Here is a 20,888-nt window from a genome sequence, read left to right as displayed (position 1 = left end):
GTTTCTAAGGCTCAGGCGTGCGTCGCTTGCTCAGGCGCACATTTCGTTGTCGCGCCGAACAATGCGTTGCTCGACGCTCACCGCGTCCGATGCGCGGTGAGCGTCGAGCGGCCGCAAGCGAGCGCACGAGTTGAGCCTCCGCTTTTGCAGCTGTTATGACGTCATATGGTAGCTACGCGGCCGCGCGCGGCGCAGCAAGGAAGAGCGTGGTTGTGTGGCTAGAATGCTTCGCATAAAATAATTGTTTCCGATTCTATGTCTTCATCACCAAAGCCCTCCGCGACCGGACAAAAGCTCTCAACCTGCGCCGACTTCGCCTATCTGTCACGCGACATCCCAAAACAGCGAAACTGACCGCGCCACATTGGCGCGTATGCATTAAAGGTGTAATAATATGCCGAGCAAAAATGTTTCATTTTTATATTTTTTATTGGTCGGAAAAGTCTGCCAAGCTGCTAGATCGGCGGACCGGCCCTGCGTGTGACTCCAGCTGAAGCGGCAACGCCAAAACGTGTGTGCAGCGGCTGAAACTCTCATTTCAAGGTAGTGCAGATCGCAGCTTCTGTTCCGGCGGTAGTTGCAGAGCGGCAAACTCCCGCTTCACTTCGCGCAGCAGCTCGGCGTCCGTGAGCAGATCGAGTGCCGTCAGCGCCAGGACCTTGGCCACCCTCAACGTGGGAGGCTGGGAGTCCGCGGCGTTGGCAACGGCGGCGAAACCTCGCGTGTGGTTCCCCGATCCCTTGGCGGCGGGAACGGCGAACAGCGGGTGTATGGCGGGCACCCGATACGACACGTTGCCGCAGTCCGTGGCACCTCCCAAGGGCGGCAGGTTCTTCACGACGTCGTCCAGAAAGGATACGCCTATATTGTAAGTGGCTCAATTGCGCATAAAGGTTAAATTCTCGCACGCGACAGACAGACAGACAGACAGACAGACAGACAGACAGACAGACAGACAGACAGACAGACAGACAGACAGACAGACAGACAGACAGACAGACAGACAGACAGACAGACAGACAGACAGACAGACAGACAGACAGACAGACAGACAGACAGACAGACAGACAGACAGACAGACAGACAGACAGACAGACAGACAGACAGACAGACAGACAGACAGACAGACAGACAGACAGACAGACAGACAGACAGACAGACAGACAGACAGACAGACAGACAGACAGACAGACAGACAGACAGACAGACAGACAGACAGACAGACAGACAGACAGACAGACAGACAGACAGACAGACAGACAGACAGACAGACAGACAGACAGACAGACAGACAGACAGACAGACAGACAGACAGACAGACAGACAGACAGACAGACAGACAGACAGACAGACAGACAGACAGACAGACAGACAGACAGACAGACAGACAGACAGACAGACAGACAGACAGACAGACAGACAGACAGACAGACAGACAGACAGGCAGACAGGCAGACAGACAGACAGACAGACAGATAGATAGATAGATAGATAGATAGATAGATAGATAGATAGATAGATAGATAGATAGATAGATAGATAGATAGATAGATAGATAGATAGATAGATAGATAGATAGATAGATAGATAGATAGATAGATAGATAGATAGATAGATAGATACTTCCTCTTTGAAGCGGGCCGGTGGCAGGTTCCACCTAAGGTGGTAAAAATAAAATCAACCCAACTCATCTCAACGCCGCCATAAATAGAAATATATGTAAGCTATATTTCCTTCCCCACCTAATGCATGAAATTCCCATTTTGTTCAGCCTCTCTCTATACATGCATACTAGGCAGTGCCTTTTCTAGGTCACCTTGGCAGCTTGCGCCACGGCCCGAGGACACTATAAAGCTTTGCTCGATGCGACGACACCACGCCTTCGCTAAGAGAGCATAACACGCGGAACCCTCCCCGAGGTGTGAAACCATCTTTCTCAGTCAAGAGCTCAGCCGGCACTCAGGAGACAGCGGAGGTCACAGTCCTAGATTCGAAAAATAAAAGAGGATCCCCGGTGAATTGAAAGGAATTAGAGCTGCCGAGCTTTTCGTAATCGAACTTCTCGTCGGTAGCACGCGACGTTATGCTGCACTCACGTGGTGACAAAAAAATAGTTCTCAGAAACAGCTTAGATAACTCGAATGGAAGTACAAATACCGTAAGTGGTGGGGGAAACAGTGAAAATCACTTGCTTAATTCGATGGACAAGCGGAGAGGAAGATGGCCAAGTACTCGTGGCACACACAACTGATGACAGTGAAATCTTTGGGGGGGTTGTACGTCCGCGAGCACCGCGGTCAGCCTATCAACAAAACAAAGATAGCGCGGCCGGCAAAAGCGAAATGAATTACGAGAATGGTTCGACGACAGCCACAACGTTGTCCACAGCACAACAGTTCAAACGTTTCTCATCGGGCTGGTTAGTGATCCATCCTACGAAGTAAACAGGGCAAATGCAGACAGTGCAATAAGTGGGACGAAGACAACGCTGGTCTTCCTCATTTGCTCAAACGCCTCGCACAGTCGTTATAATGATGATGATAGCTGTGAAAGACGCCAGTACAGCTGCTCGAAGTGAACTCTAGGAAATACATGGTTATCAAAGTGAAAATTCATGTTGTTTTCAGTACATAACTTCTATTTAAATTTTATATCCTTGTTCATTGATTGATTGATTGATTGATTGATTGATTGATTGATTGATTGATTGATTGATTGATTGATTGATTGATTGATTGATTGATTGATTGATTGATTGATTGATTGATTGATTGATTGATTGATTGAATGAATCAATGTATATGCTAACAACCAGTACAGTAAAGCACCGTCTTCTCCACAGCATTAAATTACCGAATGAATAAAGGATGACGATAGGGGAAGGGGAGCATTTCAGCCATGCACTTTCAGTTCGCACACGAAATGCTCGTCAGTCGCTCGCGGTTTGGCACAAAGCGCGGGGCAGTCACTTGCAACTCAGAACAACCAGCTGTGCTGAACACAGCACGACGAAAGACCATACCGAACGCGTGGGCGTGCTTCCGGTAGGTTTCCGCGATGGCGGCATTGTGCACGACGTTCATGTACGGCAACCTCTTCTCCACGTACAGGGAGCAGCCCGTGGCGTCGGCCGCCGCTCTGAAGCAGGCCTGCACCTTCCGCAGGAGCTGGGCCAGTTCCTCGACGCACGGAGCACGGACGCTGAAGCACATCTCCGTCTCCTCGGGAATCACGTTCGGGGACTTGCCGCCCTCAGTGATGACACCTGCACGGCCCATGTCGTAGGTGTACAGTTCCTATGTTTTCCCTAAGAGAGCTCAACGCAGGAAGACAAAACTCCGCAATTATGCACAAAACCGTATTTATAGAAAATGCATATAGGCTGCTCGTGAATTAAACACTCAAAAGCGGCGGTTTGTATGAACCGTATCAAACTTTCAGAATACGTGACAAAAAGCCTATAGATTGTTTTAGAGAGGATTTGACAAAATTGCCAAGGGGCAGTCTATAGACTATTAATAGTCAGCAAAGGTGTAAGGGCACCAGTCCTGACCATCTATAGACTCGACAGACATTTATCAAGAGAATAAGCATTGTCACGTTGTCGTGACGGTGAAGCATAAAAGACTGCCACAGGCGTCACTTTAAAAGTTCAACTTTTTATTGCAAGAACTTGAGCTCAGAAAAACAAGCACCACTAAGGGCGCAATGAAGCGGCGAGCATGTTCGCTGATTTTCGAAATCTGATCTGCGGTTCAGGCACGTCGGATATTTATACGTGACTCATCGCACATTCTCGCGTCATTGCTGGTGCTCGCCTTTGTTCTTGAATGTACGCCACTATTAGCATCACGCATGCAATCTGATCCTAGCAGTAGAATTGGCGACAACGTTCGAGAATGCCCGAATACATGCAAGTGCGCCTTGCGCCCAGCGACAACAGTTGTCGGCAGGTGAAAAATGGTCACCAGAAAAGCTATAAGCAATGTACGCGTGTCGATATGTAGACAATCGTTAATAATAAATTGTAAGGTCATAAGTCATTGAACTGTCTGCGGACTAGTCTATAATTTGTCGGCAGAAATGTATTCTCGAGACTTTATAAAACATGTCTAAAGACATTCTATAGACTGTTCAAACGTGTTTTTTTTTAACACTTGTTAGCGCAAGCAACCCAGCGCTCCTCTTTAAAACTGTTTTTGAAAGGGGCCATGGCCCCAAGTATTCGAGCATTAATGAATCTTTGCGTATGAAATCGTACCTCTTCCCCCAGTAGGCTGGCAAAGTTTGAGCACATTTGTCACTGTATTTCATTTTTTAACAAGCTTTTGTTTACTCACTTTATACAGGTTGGGCGTACATGGAATCCGGCTATCTATGTACGCGACCTGCTAACATAAAGGGGCAATCTAAACTTAAAATCTGTATATTCTGGTGTATGACGTGCCACATCCACCATCTGATTATCGAGGAACGAGGGAGTCCGGATTAATTTTGACCGTCTGCGGATCTGTAACGTGCCCCCAATTGCATGGGACACGGACGCTTTTGTATTTCGCCTCCATCGGAATGCAGCCGCCCTGGCCGAGATTTGATCCCGCGACCTCGTACTTAGCAACGCAACTCCACAGCATATTGACTGTACGAAGACGATGGTAAGGCGATGCAACGCCATAAACTATATGAGGCGCGTTCTGCCTGGCATGGAGGGCGGCTAGAACGGGGAGGTAGCATCCTGCAACGCGAATGAAGACGTGTGAGTGGAGCCAGCATGGTTATCATGTCGCCGTAGTTGTCTTCCACCGCCATCCTCAGTGCGCGCTCTTCTGAAACGACAACAGGTGGGAAAGCAAGGGGTGGTTGCCGCGCTCGTACGTTAAAAAGAAGGTGATAACTGCATGCCTTGCAATGAAAATGGTTCAAGTTGAGTGAACATATCGGGAGAACGTGTACACGGAATGGTCGGTAGGGCGCACGAACAAGTGTGTATCGAATAAAACCTACCGCGAACCAAGCCCACTTGGCCGACTGCACCAAGCAGGGTCATCTATCAGGTCTACTTTTTTTTTAATTTGTTTCCATAAGCACGGTACATGGTTGTGGCTGACAAAAAAAAAAGGGGGGGGGGGGAAGCTTCAGAGAAAGCAGCTTGACTGGCCCCAGGACAAAGCGGCAAAATCAAAGCGGGAAGACTAAGGTGAGTGTGCTTGCTAAGGCTGTTTGGTCAATGTCGGAGCTCAAGGCGCGCAATGTACGCGTGGTTTCGTTTTCGCCTATGCGCCTCACCGGGCAGCCAGTGACAGTTCGTGCAGGCGTCCTCTGGTTTGTGCTGTCTTCCTACAAGCGGGTGAAATATTTTCGGGTACACCACGCACAATCGACGCCTTAGCTGCACCTTGGGCTGCCACAGCGCGCGGTACAACAACAGACCGGCACACAGCTTACGTGGTTTCGGAACACTGCTGATACTCGGGCTAGGTGGTACATAGTTGTTCCAGACGCTAAAATGCTGGGACATGATGACACACGAAAGGCACACCACGAGCGCCACGTGTTGGTCACGCGACGCATGTTCTGTGCATTGCATGTGTCTCATGTGCCGGTATATTTCGTGCTATAGTATCTAGGTTTCATAATGTTCCGGAGGAGATAACACAGCGGTAGCTCAGCACTTCTTGTAGTCACTCAAGTCATCGCAATATGGCGCTCGCAGCCCGATGGGACGGGCGTAGAGGCAACAACTTCGAATTAAAATTTCGGGTTAAAATGAGCGCTAAAAATTCGGTCCTTTTTGTTAATCCATACTGGGCTATACTGATCCGTTACAATGATAAAATGAGTGTAGTTAGGTGACCATGTCATGGCTCCTTTATAAGTACGTATCTCATTAAAATCTGTATCGTACATTTTGCTGGGCCCTATTGGTTATGTGTGCTCAACAGTACCTTTCCGCAAAATAATTTGGCACGTTAGCGTGCGCAATTCTTAATCTGTACCCTCGAAAGCGTAATCCCTACTAGCCATTCGTGTTCTTGCTGCTGGTGACGTCAGCCCGGTAACGGCAGACCCGGAGCGAACATCTTGCAAACTTCCCTTTAATGCACTAGTGCCATGGACGACTGCGACTGTCCTATTCCAGCGAGCGTAAATGTTTCCGAAGCTCCAACGTAATCATCAAACGTTCAGCTTGTCCAGCAAGACAGCCGTGCGACGCAAGAATGTCTCAAATTCTTTCTATTCGTGCCGCACTATGTCTCAAGCTGTCACTACCAACGCTTCTTTTCACGGTGCGGGCCTGCTCTAACGCTACCCCTGACGTCCCATGAAGGAGCGCTCTATGGTCCCCGATCATGTCGCGGTGTCCATTTTCCTTTTACTTCATTTTCACCTGTACTTGTGAAAAATGAAGCTTACTTCACAGCAGGAGATGCAGGGCATTCAGGAATAATCCTTTCTCTCATACGTGCCGCCTTTTCGCAGAAGTGGCAAAGCAGGAAAACAGATTTCGTGTGTGCTTTACAAGACATAAGGTAGACGCTCATTTCTATGGTGGAAATGCATGAGCGAGGCACTCTACGCACCATGAATCCTTGAAGTCGGCTTCAGCTGTAGTCGAAGGAGGCTGACATTGACGTACGAAGCGACGGCAGCGTCCAGGGCGCTCAGTCCTTCCCACGGCGAAGATCCTGCATGGGCTGATTTGCCTTTGAAGCGGATTACCAGCTGCGACAGGTTAAGGAAAAGTTAGAGATTCACGCAGAAACTGCACTCGAGTTGTCTAACTGTGCGTAAGCATTGTGCCACTTGCTCATCTCCGCGCTGCCTGGTGTCGTTATCAATCTTATCAAACTTTATCCGACCGGCATAAACACAGTTATCAACCCTTATCTTTCGTTATCAGGCTTCTCCGACTAGATCCAACCATTATCCTTTTTTGCGGGTTCTTATCAACTTTATCACAACATATCCGATCCTTGACAACCCTTATCTGCTCTTATCAACATTATCACACTCGATCCGACCGTTATAGATCCTTGTCGGTCCTTACCAACCTTATCAAAATTCTTCCATTCATTATAAGCCCTTATCACTCTTTAGTACCCTATCGATCAGCATCGAACCATTATCAACTGTTATGAGATCCACATAGCCCCCCCATCACTCCTTATCATCGTTATCTACTCATTGACTGCTAATCTGTCAGTGCTGCGCTACGCGAGGCGCATGAGTTCTCAGAGATCGGGTGCATTGCAGTCGGTAAAGTAACGCACCAACGGAAGGCGCATCGCGCGAACACCGAAACGCATGGGGGATGCGGAGTGCTTGGCATTACAGCTTCATGTCTACAATGCTCCAAGCCGGCCGTGCATGTGGTCGTCGAGATAACTTTTATTGCATGATCACCAAATATTTCAACAAAGCCTTCATAGAAACTGTTCGTCTTTGACATTTTTGTACCGCCTGTACGCACACTCATTTGATACACATATATTCACCTTCTTCAAGCGTGGCCGCTCAAGTGCGTAGTGTGGTTGCAATCTTTGATCTCGTTTCTGAATGGATTTAGCATCCGGGCGCTTGTGTTTCTTTGTCCTAATTTTGAACTTGCATTGGACTGTGAGCATGTGCGCATTTCTTCTGCATGTGTGACAAAATGTAATGTAACTAATTTTTGCATTGCCTTACTCATAATTCTATTCAATAAAGAAAACAAAATGGGTGTTTAGCCCAGGGGGTAAGACACTCGGCTTTAGTGCGTGGGTTCGTAGGTTCTAAACCCACCACCGGCAACGTCTTTCCTTTGGAATTTATTTTGTTTTACACATTAGTTTCTGTATAGCGATTTGTCTTAGGCGACGGACATACCGACGGGTTTTCGCACTGGGTAGGCGTAAAAATGCTTGTGCATTAACGCCTGAGGATATTTAGCTACATGAAGCTTTTTTAGCTTGGGCCACAATCTGACCTCACAGTTCGAGTGCGCAAAAAACGGCAAAAAGGGTCTCGTTTGACAGTGGGGGTACTGATTCGAACAAAATTTGTCGCATTTAGTAGTATGAATGATTGTCGCAAAATAATATTTGAGGTAAGTTCGTCCATCTCGATTTAACATAACAAAAGAAAGCTTCTGAAAATTATTGAGACGAAGTTTGCAACTCCCATTCACCGTCCTCGAAAGAACCAGGTTTCATGATTTTGTGAGCCGATGCCGATAAATGCGCGTTCACATTTTGTCGACTGGTGTTTTTATCAGCTGCTTCTGGCGTCTTAAATTATCGCCGTACAGCTTGCGAAGCGTATTGCATAGCGGCACGAGAGGCACTAAGAGTGTTATCATGGGCTGCAAGAAGGAGGGGTGTGTGTCAGACCGCAGCCGCGGTCATCGCAGCTGTATTGACCGACAGGGACACCTGCGTGAGCTATTCCGCGGCAGGAGACGAGTGATCAACACGTGGTCACGGCGGCACTCACAAATTCTGAGGTTTTACGTGCCGAAACCACGATCTGATCGACAAGGCACACCGTGGTGGGGGACCCCTGAGTAACTTCGAATGCTTGGCGTTCTTTTCGTCGTCAGCGTATTTTTTATGCCCACTGCAGGACGAAGGCCCCTTCCAGCGATCTCCAGTTAGCCTTGTCTTGCGCTAGCTGATTTCGGCTAAGAGACAAAAGATACGGCGCTAGGCGCACGAAGACGAAGTGAGACACAAACGACATATACGGCCGCAATCTGACTTTGCTTGGTTTCACGACGCAGTAATAGAGCTTAGTGCAGAAGTACGATGTGATAAAACTTGTTGCTAGCTAGTCTTGTTAAACCTAATATAAGCTTGCGCCTGGACATTTCCTCATTTCACCACGCCGCCTAATTTTCTGCCGCCCACGACTGCGCTATCGCCTTCCCTTGGTCCCTGTTTTACTCTTCTACGTTCTTTTACGAGCACCTAAACCTACGCACACGAGTTTCACTTTCTTTAATTTCGTCCCCCAAAGAAATGCGGCCGCAGTAGTCGCGATTTAATCCCGCGTCCTCGTGCTTGGTATCGGAATGCCACAGCCGCTAATCCACCACGGAGACATCAACCTGATGCGTAGACATTGACACATTGAGACAGTGGATTTCATTTGCGCCCCTCAGAGTTGGTCACTATGTGATGTTGCCAAGGCATACTCCACCACTGTGCCAGTCCGTCCTTCGTTGCCGGCAGCTATCTGTATCTCACACTTGACCATATCTCTGTGTCTCTCATCTTTGTCCTGGCAACTTTGGTCAATAGATAGTCTATGGTCTAATGGGAAGAGCATTGGGCTGTTGTGCTGAGGGAGCTCGGTTGAAAACCAACTATCGGAACAACTTGGGTTACTGGATATGTAACACTAAGTATATACCTGTCTTCAATGAGCCCATTTCACCCCCACTTGGGTCACTGGGTACGTGTCACTGCGTACGCGCAACTATACAATGACAAAAAAGACATTAATAATTACTTCAGTATAGGGCGGAATTGAAACCGCGTCATATATATTCAGACAAATTTGTCTGAATATACATTCACACAGGGGCCATCATGGCCACGGAGATTGCACGCACTGGTAGGTTTTCCTCCGGTTTTAGATGGTAGGTTTTTCCGGTGGTAGGCTTTCCACCCCACTCGGCGTGCTCGCCAGTGAATAAGTGTGATAAATAAATAAATAAATAAATAAATAAATAAATAAATAAAAATAAATATACAGACCAATAAATAAATTATGATTAATTGTCGCTGATCCTTCTGTAACGGGAGAGCTGCCTTGAAGAACCATAGCCGGAGAAAATAATATGTGCATGGCGAGATCAAGAGCGGGCCGGGGGAAAGAGGAAAAAATAAAAGAGGGAGAGGACCGACAACAGCTCTTTGGTACACACAGCCCGACCTGATGCACATACACTGACGTTTAGACACTGGATTTCATCTGTTCCCCTAAAGAGTTGGTCACTCTGTGCTGTTTCCAAGTGAAACGCCACCGCTGTGTACGTCTGTCCTTCGCTAGGCTCACTGCGTGAGACACAACCGCACGCCGTTCCCGTTCTCCATTCCCACTTCTAAATCCCAGTGCTAGCCGAAGTTTGATGCCCTCTGTGTGTCGTGGGAACAAACCGACACCCCGGAAGAACTAGATGGTCCAGGTTTTCCTCGTCCAAGCCACATGTCTGACATAGGGAGTCAACGGACGGGTCGATGTGGCACCGGTACGCAAGCATGCGCAGTGCTCCTGCTCGTACCTCGAGGACCACACTGCCGCCGCTGTTTTTGTGCAGCTCCTCCATTTTAATGTTGGCCTCGTGAGCGCTGTACATCCGTAAGGTAGATTGCACAACCACTGCCTCCCGCCACCTCCAGGTCTCGTCTTCAGATTCCTCTGGTTTTACAAGCCCTGTCCACTTGAACTCCCAGTCCTCGCATACTAGTTTTGCAAGAAATCCGTATTTGCATGCAGAAATTGAACCCCTTTACACCACTGCGTTTGTTGGCCTGCTATGCAGGTGCATCTGAACAGACGCCTGGGCCATCGTGTGCCTTCCATGACGTGCAGACGTCCTTCATAGCAGAGCTTGCTCCTTGCTTCGCGCGCCTCGTACGTGGACCAACCCAGACCACCCTGAGTGGCCTCGATTGCAACGCACCCGTGACATCCAAAGGGCCAAATGGCCCACTTCTCGCTGTGCTCCAACCACCCCTGGTTCTTGCTGTGAAGCAGACATCTGAATTTCCAAAAGTGAGGCTAGGGATATTCAGAGATTTCCACATGTCTCCTGACAATCAGGGAGCAGTTACACGCCCACACGTTTTTTCGGCGTAGAACCTTTGCTACTCTCTGTGATGGCCAGCTTAATTCGGTTGTGGTCACTTACAACACTTAGCTTCCCCTCCTCATCAATTGTGATGCACTTGAGCCAACTGGGGTGACACAAGCACATTATCTATGCACGAGCGTCTATTCCTAGCACACCACGTGTGTTCCTTTTCTCAGTCCGCGCAAAGGTTGGCTATTTCGAGGTTGCGTTTCCGTGCACCTGCACCACCGGTTCTCCATTAAAATCCTGGAATTCATCCAGTGTCTGCACTTGGCCATTAAAGTCACCTATAAGGAGGACTTCCCTGTCTGTGCCCAACGGTGTACATTGCCCAGCACACATGGCATTATTCCTGAATTCCCTTCATGCTGGCCCCTGGTCACTGCAAGGTACATGACCCCTAATATCACGGGATTCCCTAAAATGCTTCCACTTACCCACATGTGCTCCTTGCATGGACACTTAAATCTCTCCCGTATAGGCATCCTGCCACATGATCCCTATGCCCCCCGCCCTCTTTCTGCGCACCTTCTTCATTGTTGGAACCTTAATAAGTCCACTTTGGATCCACATGGAGTACTGCAGGCCACGAAGATGTGTCTCTATTGGCGCATACAGTTCCATGTTCTAAGTGTGTAGCATCTCGTACAGTTTATCCCGCTGTTTCTTGCCCAGGCATCTCGAGGAAGCCTAAATTCACTTTCGTTATCTAACCTCGATGGCGCCGGCGTTAACAGTGTCCCTCTCTTTCTGCTGCCTGGTGCCTCGAGAAGCCTTGTTGTGCCTCACCCGGTTTTGTTTCCATGCCATCTGTATAGCACTGCCTGTCCAAAAGCTGCTATGATCGGTATCATGGGGTGGGCATCCGTCCTCGTTCATTGTATTGCAGGGCCACAAGGGATGAATTTGTAAAAAAATTGCTTAACCTACGCCCCAGGTGGGTGCCCAATTCGTCAGCAGTGCTCACCCGAAAGAGCAAGTTCTGCGTCAGACATGTCGGCGCCTGTGTAGTGCTGACGTACTCCGCGCATGGTCCAGTTCTGTGCAGACTCCCTACAGGCTTTCGTTCAGAAGCTTGCACTTCGCGCATACAGTGTCATTGCTCAGCGCTGATTCGGGAACACCGTACACAATATAGTGGTGCTTGCAGGCTCTTGTCTGCCAGGTCTGAATTGTGGACATGAGCTTACGTTCCAGCTTCTCGGTACTTATGTCCCTGCCCATGACGTCACTGAAGCCGGCGTGCCTCAGTTCGCCTCAGTTTCTTCCCAAACATCTGCCGCTGCATGCACTTCTTCAATCCCTCTCTGTAGGGTGACACCCTCCTCCGTCCGATACTGCACTCGCTTGCTCCACTTCACAGCGCGCAGAGCGCTGTATCTAATTCTGGCGGTATTGACATCTTCATACGCAAAGGCACACCGACTTCTCGGCGTTTCTTCTGCTACTTTCTGCTCTTAGCTGAAGTCCATGTAATTGGAGGGGTCCGTCGGTGACGACCTGTTGCCGATCGGTCTGCGTTTCTTCTTGTTCATTTTGACCTGCCAGCCGTTATTCTCTAAAACTTCATTGTCGCCCAGCTCACAGTGGCCCACCCTTCGCTTACCAGGTGTCCCTGAGTGACCACTTTGAGTTGTCTGGCTGTCATCCTAGTCACATTTGTTCAGTTTTCCGCGGTTCTCTGTGAGCGACTAAGACGTCCGCGATTTGTTATCTCGCGCTGTCCATTTGTCCGCTGCAGTATCACAAGGGCTTACCTCCCGCACGGCCCCTGCCTGCTGTCTTCTGCTCTCCAGATTGCGAAACCTCAGCTGCAGTCATTGCATTTGTGCCTACAGGACTTGGCATCTGCGGTTCTCTTGCTGCAACTCGGATTGGAAGGTCTTACGTTTTCGATTCAATCGCTCCCGCATCTCTTGCTGCAACTGAGATTGAATGGCCTTAAGCTCTCGATCCTTCTCCCCCGCATCGCCGACCGGCCTGCTTCTAAGTTTTGTAGCTGCATCATCGACTTCTCTTTATACTGCCGCAGCTGCAGAGCAGAATCGTCTTGCAAGACTTTCAGCCGGATCGACTGCTTACATTCATACTGCGACGCGCGCCCCCTGCCACCCCTGGATAGCGCCGCAAGCATTTGCTTGCTGCGGTAAAGCTATGGAAACAATGTACGAAGTTTTATTAGAATGTGGAGATAGCTGCCCAGTGGTCGATTTAGGCACCTCTGGCCTCCTTCAACGAGAGCAGGGGTTTCAGCGAGAGCAGGGGGAAAGCAAACATGTCCGCAGAAGAGATTAGTAAGAGGCGATTTGAAGACTGGTGGAAGAAAAGTAGAGAAACGACAAACGACGGAGGCGTACAAAAGCAGTTCCCAGTATGGGTTCAGAAAGTATGGTTATGGGAATGCTTCGTGTTTTTTTTTCCTTTCCTTTTTATAACATAACTAGGACATTGGCAATATAACAACAAGAGGTTGGTGGCGCAACCCACCGTTCCTTTACAAAGGGGACTCTCAAACCATCTGTCCATTAATCCGCGAAGGCGGCCGTAGAAGGCCCAGCGCACGAAATGAAATCTTAACGTGCGCATTGCCTATCTTCAAGTGTTGCGAAGTATTTTTACTGGGTATATCCCAGGTGATTTATTAGCGCTATCTTGAACATTTTGCCATCCCAACGATCCAGTTCTCAAGTGGCTTTATTTTTTTTCAATACTTTTCTATATTCTGGTCCATTAGTTTTGTAGTACTTATGTTTATTAATTCATTTTTCTAAACAAATCATGTGTAGGTTCAGCCGCAATTCATTGTCTCTGAAGTTATAGCTTATCGAAGATACCAGAGATTAATTGGTGTTGTCTTTGTTGCTTTTTTCTGCGCATTGCTTTCGGTGATTCAGCAATTTGTATGGCGATTGCCACGTTGTAGGCCTTCTCTGTCGTGCAACGATCTTCGTGTAAAATTTAATCGTATCTCAGTGTGCGTACCCTTTCCTGTCTTCAGCTTTTAATTAAAATGTGCTTTTGGCATTGAACATATTGATCTTTCTAGCTATTTCGTTGTGCGAATAAAGCTGTTTTTACGTTGATGGTGCATTTCTTTTTCTTATTGAAGGACGCATGTTTTACGTCGATGTAACCGCAGTTTTCCCTTACCCGATGCTTTTCTGAAGGTGGTAAGGTTTTCAAAAATAAATATAATTTCTTGAAATAAATAAACTAAACATACCTTAAGCAGCCACGCAGATGACTGACTAGTATCGTTGTGTTCAGTGTAATTAACATTTCAATCATACGGTTCACAATTGTGATAATGCCTGCTTGGGCGGCCACTGTAATACACTAATAAACCCATAAATAACCGAATCATTTATCAAGTCGCGCTTCGCGAACAACTTCTCGCTACATCCAGCCTTGAAACTGTGACATGCAGCAGGCAATGATACGCAAATGCACGAAGCAGAACAAACGGATTTTCTCGTATCCACAATGAAAGCTACCTTAAAGCTTGCTGCGCCTTAGCTGAAACATTCTTTGTGTGCTTTCACTTTGTCACATTTCACCTTGAATATTCGCCTTTGTGCTGGCGCACTTAATTGTGCGAGTTCGGTTTGTTCATTCGCTTACAAAGCCAACACTGGATACGTAGCTCATAAGCCGGTGAAAGACGCTACTTGGCTGCTCTTCATTTTTTCTGCCCATCTCATGACGAACTCTTAGACAGATATACCACTTCTAGATAACCACGCGAATGCAGTGGGAATGCGTGCGTACAAGAATGTTACCGCATTTGACGATAAATAGCTGTCAGCGTGCATTTTGCCTCTCCTACACTTTCAGCTATCATTTCCTAATCGGTAAGAGATCATATAGCAGCACAAAATCATGTTTTCTTTTTCTTTTTTTTTTTTTGCTCTCACCTGATTGAAGCCGCAGAAACAGCAGAGAGTTTAGAATAGGGGCCCCAAAGAAATAGCGTCGAAGCCACTGCACATGCGCGAGACGCAAACTGCGTTTGGGTTTTGCGTTGGGAGCGCTATTTCACCGATTTAGCGGGAGCCCGAATAGCGGCCCCAAAAGCTTTGAGTCATCAAACATGGCGGCACCCATCGAAGCGACGGCTGGGTCGCTTCGATGGTGGGTTCGATTCGTGGTAACGCGCAAAGTTCGCAAGCTAGAAGAAGTGACTGCGGTTATCGCTTTCTGTCAGCTGGCGTGTGTTATGAAGATTGATTCATTAGACGCTGCTGATTTCGAATTCGATTGTGGATTTTATGACTCGTAGGCCTAACACGGCTAAGCTTGGCTGGTGAAGGCAGGTAAAGTTGGTTTGCTCAAAACTAGGCGCAATTAATTGTTTGCCGCTTACAGAATAACCTCTAAATTGTAATTCAATGCGAATACACGCACGTCAAAATTACTACTCCTATCATAAAATGGTATATTTTATTTAATTATTTCTAATAGCTTTTCTTTGACGCTGTAGTGGCGCTGTCAGCGCAAGACGCTATCCGCAAACGCAAAGCCCTATTCTAAGACTCTTCACTCCGGCGTGCCCCAATGTTAACACCCGCAAAGCTCTTTGGGGCCCCAGACTATTGGTGCCCCTATTCTAAAACTCACAAGTAACGGGGATCTCGAAGCGCTCCTCGACGCATAAAGAGCCCTCGGGTGCGAGCGCCACGGTGCAGAAGATGTGCTGGCCACGCCCAATCTCGTATATCCGTCCGAATGGGGCAGTCGAAGCGAAGCCCGCCAGTAAGCGCCAATCTCAGAGGCCATGGTGCCACGCGCAGACTTCGCGGCGGCGTCACGAGATGGCGCAACATATCCAAAGATGAAATGCCAAAGAGAAACCCTGCTGCATACACGCCTCACACATAACGCGCTTCTACAGCGGCAATGCCATCAGTACGGTCTGTCGTGACACTGCTTCGATGCTAATCGCATCAACATCGACGGTCGTTGTGAGAGGATTCTGCCGGAATTATTCTGAGACCCCACCCACCTGCTGAGTAGCGGCGTAGCCGATTACGAGGACGTCACTTGGACTTGGGTGCGCCATGAGTGCCGCGTCGACTCCCTGCAGGGCGCCCTTTCGTATCAGCAGCTCCTTACCGCAACGGCTTTCCTCCGCAGGCGTGCCCAGTACAACCACCTGTACAGCAGTACGCGTGTGAAAAGGGGTAAGGTGAGGCAGTATCAACTTCCCTTGAAAGTGCCAACTAATGAAATTTACGGCTCTGATCCCTTGGCAGCGACTGCAGTTACTCGACTAATAAAGGGGAACCAAAAACAAATAATGCTTCACGTTATTCATCAGTAAACTGCGTTTTAGGATACTTAAAAGGTCATATACGGCCAGCAGGAGCGTGGTATGCTAGAAAAGTTGGGGGAAAAGAAGACGAAACCATAGGTGCACATTTGAAGTTTTTTCGTAAGTTTCCAATGACAACGTTGAGTATAACTACACCTCCTTAATCTTTTCTAATTCATTGTTTGTAGATAAGGAACGATGACATTGCATTGTAAAACAGCGAAGAACTAAATCCAGGAAGCTTCTCGAACTTTTTTTTTCTGGTGAGACCGTCTCAAATACAAGACCATACTTTTAAATCTGTCACGTCACGCTGACTTACTGGTGCTCCGGTTTGGCCACCAAATTCGAAATAGAGAAGAGTGACTTTTATTTTATCCTTTAGTAATCAACATTGTGCAATGTAATAAATGGAAATAGAGCTTCGAAACAATATATCATCAATCCAACCTGATAATTATTTCTATTCAGTGTCCCTCTAGAATGACACTGGAGAGCAGCGATATGTCAGCCTGATGGAGTATTTTTGCAAGAATCTATCTAGACTTATTCAGTAAAAATTATTCAAAAGGAGGACGATGAAAATTAGGGGGGAGAATCCCTCTTTTTGAAGTTACACGAGCCACCGAGCCACCGAGAATATAATATCATTGATTTCGAAATGAAGGTGGCTTTTTGCTCCAACAACTTTTTTCTAGAAAATGCATTGGTTTATTATTTGAAGAAAAGTTGTTCGATATTTTGCAGAGCAATACTTTACAAGGACCACAAGCGATTCGATGTCGTGCAAAGCACTACTTCACCACAACAACGTGCGGTTTCAAACTTTGCCAAGACAAAGGATTCCGTACGTTGCCGACAATTAGTTTACAGGCGGTTAAAAATTCTGCATACCAGTATCGTGTAACGCCACGCAAGGTACTTCTATATATTGTCGGCACTTTGTCTCACAACCTGCGGTTTCTTATACTTCGCCAGTACAAAATGTTTCCGTGCTTTGCCGCAACCTATTTGACAAAGCACAAGTACTTCCCACACTTCAGCGCCAATATCTGCGACCAGAAACATTTCCTTACTTTGCCACATTGCGCGACGACGCGCAGTTCCATACTTTGTCAAAAAGGAAATGCTTCCATACTTTGCACAAATTCTTTGCCGTGACGGCAAGCGTTTTCGTACTTTGCCGCGAATGTCCTCGTGGTTCTTCATGGCCTCGCTCACGGCCAGCGCCGCACCAATGGAGGCCTCGGCGATCAGGTTGTGGCCGCAGGCGTGGCCGATATCGGCCAGAGCATCGTACTCACACAGCAAGGCCACACAAGGCCCTGCGTAAAGGCAACATGCCGTAAAACGAGAGAAGACACGCATCGCGACGGGTTAACGCATTCAGCGGTAACACTGACAATTCATTCGGTTCGCTTGCACCTCTTGAACGGATTTATTTACAACCATTTGTTCAATGAGTACTGCCAACCTCTTGCCGATAGCTTAGTCGGCAATGGGGACAAAGCAAGTAAAAACACGGCAAAGGCGCATTGCACGTAATACGCTCATTGGCCATATCTGGCCATTGCCCCAATAAGCCATTAAAAACCACACATTCTTTCACCAACTCAATATAAAAGAAAATGGAGAGAGAGAGAGAGAGAGAGAGAGAGAGAGAGCGATAGAGAGAGAGAGAGGATAGAGGGAGGGGGGAAGGCCGGGAGGTTAACCAGAGGCGACGAATTTGCGCTTTGCTACCCTTCACTAGAGGGGGGGGGGGATATAGGGGTTGGAAAAGGGACGAAGAGAGAGAAAGAAAAGAACAGGAACAGCCAACAGAAAAGGCGTTTCAATTAAAGGCGTTTACATAGGCCGGTCGATCTCAAGAAGCGCAGAAGAGCTTACGCGGCCTTCGAAAACGATCTTAAGTAGCGTCGATGTCGCGAAAGTTTCCCCTTCCGACATAGACTGGTCGTCCAACTGGTTAGGCACGACGGAAAGCGATTGTATCTGCACACTCTTCTGCAGGCACTCACAAAGAACATGACGAATGGTTTCCGAGTCACCGCAATGGCAACATGCTGCGGTGTCGGCCATCCCTAAGCGGTGCGCGTAGGCATTGGTAAACATGACGCTCTACCATAGCCTACACAAAAGGCTCGCGTCTCTTCGGGGAAGTCTTGGTGGAAGTCGAAGGCTTAAGGTTGGATCCACGGTGTACAAGCGAACATGCATAAAATGTAGTTCAACCCACTCTAATGCGGTGCATTGGTGTGCAACTTGGCGGAACATCTTTGCAGCATCTGTCCTAGACAGCGAGATCGATAGGCAGCGGTCTTCTACAAGAGCTGAACGATTAGCTTGATCGGCACCTTGATTGCCGATGATACTGCAGTGACTTGGTAGCCACTGAGAAATGATTCCATGTCCTTTCGCAGTCAGGTGCCGCATGGCCTCTGTAATTTCGAACGCCAACTGTTCATGCGTGCTGCGCCACCGTAAGACTGGCAGTAAACACTGCAACGCACAAATAGACTGGAGTGTGTTGGTTCGTCATTGTTAAAGTGTAGTGCAAGTCGAAGTGCTGCGAGAGAAAATAGAGGTTGGTGTACCAATAAGGTGAAAGACAAGGAATGAACTCACACGCTACGACGCTCATGATAAGGAACTCAGAGTTTTGCACTACCGATGGCAACTGACGACGACTGCCGGAGTACGCACGCGAACTTGTATTGATGAAACACTATGCAGCAGAGGGATATCCCCAGAAAAGCGCATCTGCGTAATACGTAGTGCGCAGAAGACGTGAGGCGTGCCTGAGCGCAAGCGTAGTAAGACATTTTTTTTTTTTTAAGAAAGAAAGGCATAAGACTGTAAATACACGCTCTCAATTGCACAAACTAGCACCTAATTTATTTGTAATTTGAAAACAAGCAAATGCCGGGCTACCTTTTAAAGGGTTACTAAAGATGAATACTGCGTTAGTAAGTTACGCTTTTGCAATAGAAAAGCGACCACATTCTTAGCGTGAGAAGAGCCATAAAGAAAAGCTAGTGAGCCATAAATGACGCAAGAACGAAAGACGTATAGCGACGCCACGTTAAAGTCCCCGCAACAGCTTGCCGTGATGTCATAAGCTTTGGCAACGTCTACTCGGGTCTCTAGTTACCCAGCGATTGGTAAACAATGAAAGCATTACGTGCTAAGTTGACGAAGGACTCGAAGAACTAACGAGAACTTTACCTGCGCCTAAATGTCTCAAGTTAAGCTGTCGCACCGGCGGTGAGCTTTGGGCCTGCGTGCAATTCAAGAAAGGGAAGTTTGACCTTCATTTCCTCTAATGAAAATATTCATGTTAATTTTCCTGCTGAATGAGCGAAAATATAGTATTCGAAAATTATTTACGGCTCTGAGCTGATGTATTGTTGCTCTATATCGTTCCTTTGATGGTCCTTTAAGGATTGGAGCGGGATGTACGGCGAATACCATTATCCATGCATTTTTCGCCTTCTTTATTGCGAGATTTTCATGAAAACATTCTATGTTTTCCATGTTCCAGTCTTTATTCAATCCACTGTGCTCGTGGATAAGCTTTAGACCACTCCACTCGAGCACTTCCACCCTATGCTCAGCAGGACCACTCCTGGTACAACAGATTCAGCGACTCCTGGGATTCTCCTAGTCCGAGAGCACCGCAAGACGTGTTACCAGCACCGGCGGCTCAAGCGAAGTCCTGATATATGAAGAACAATTGCATAAGTTGGAAATAAAATCGCGTTGCTTAGCATTTACTTGAAAGGGATCAGGAAACAGTTTCCTAGCCGGCCTCGCCAGGCAACCGCTGACGGGTGGCGCTGTTCTCAGCCCACAGCCTTACGCTATAACTGCTAGGTATACAACGAAGCGTTATTGCAATTCCGGCATGCCACATATTATACAAGCGGCTTTAGATAGAGCTGTTGTGTCATGAGAGACGCGTGCACTCCTTCGCTGCTCCTCCTTCTTATTCATCCCTCTATATGTACATTTGCTTCGTTTCCCTGTTTTTCTCCAGCAACTATAGCACACCTGCTCAGGCCGACCTCCTTGCCATTTCAGTAGACGAACTCTATCTGCACGTAAGAAAGCTTCGCTTACCGTATATATTGCAAACATTGCTTGTGATTTCACGTAATTTGTTCGCCTTCTAGCTCACACTTTCATCCACATAAAGAAAGAGATTCCAAATTGTAGAAATTGTTTAGGCAACCTCCCGTTAGAAATTAGAAAAATTCTAGGCTCATAACAGGCCACCAAAGGGACACAACGGTTTGTCATAAATGCACAAGTAAAGATTAAAAACCGCGATTGATACAACGCACGGATTCCTTCAGCTCTATTCTATTCATTTCGTAGAATCCACCGTTCACTGCCAGCAGATCACGGTGTTAACGCGGACAAAGCGTCACTCTGACCACTGGCGAAGCGGGAAGAGGAACAGCACTGCAATAGACTCCCTGCTTTGTTCCGGACCATGTCCCTCCCACCTTGCGTCCCTCCGGGAGCTTCGAATTCCGCTTTGAAGGCCGTGTCCAGGAGGTAATGCCGCGTAACGCTGAAGCCGCGTCGTTCCAGAAAGTCTGTCAGCCAGTCGTGGCATTGCACCTCGTTCAATGCGAGTTCCGGATGCTCCCAGACGAAACGACTCAGTTCCCAGAGATCCTGTGACTTAGCTTCGACTACGTTGTGCACGAGTTCCTTGAGGTCCCTGGCCAT

General features: G+C 47.7%; 1 protein-coding gene across 1 annotated transcript; it reads right to left on the bottom strand.

Annotated features, from left to right (window-relative positions):
* Window positions 1-502: 502 nt before the first annotated feature.
* LOC135904766 (xaa-Arg dipeptidase-like) lies at window positions 503-20,888 on the bottom strand. The gene is made up of 6 exons (XM_065435745.2): window positions 20,660-20,888; window positions 17,328-17,473; window positions 15,840-15,989; window positions 6,582-6,723; window positions 3,023-3,265; window positions 503-861 (listed from the first exon to the last, which is right to left on the bottom strand). Exons 1-6 carry the CDS (start codon window positions 20,886-20,888, stop codon window positions 539-541), a joined length of 1,233 nt encoding a protein of 410 aa, XP_065291817.2. The 3' UTR covers window positions 503-538.

This window comes from Dermacentor albipictus, chromosome 7 (assembly GCF_038994185.2).
Source record: "Dermacentor albipictus isolate Rhodes 1998 colony chromosome 7, USDA_Dalb.pri_finalv2, whole genome shotgun sequence".
Lineage (NCBI taxonomy): Eukaryota > Metazoa > Arthropoda > Arachnida > Ixodida > Ixodidae > Dermacentor > Dermacentor albipictus.
This window is presented reverse-complemented; position numbering and strand designations above follow the sequence as displayed.

Bases quoted from the DNA above. Each gene is read 5' to 3' on its own strand.
- LOC135904766 (XM_065435745.2), bottom strand. From the start codon at position 20,888: ATGGCCAGGGACCTCAAGGAACTCGTGCACAACGTAGTCGAAGCTAAG. The intron at 17,474-20,659 runs GTGGGAGGGACA...GCCTTTACGCAG, and splicing joins AGCTCCCGGAGGGACGCAAG to GGCCTTGTGTGGCCTTGCTG. The intron at 15,990-17,327 runs GTACGAAAACGC...ACTGCTGTACAG, and splicing joins ACGAGGACATTCGCGGCAAA to GTGGTTGTACTGGGCACGCC.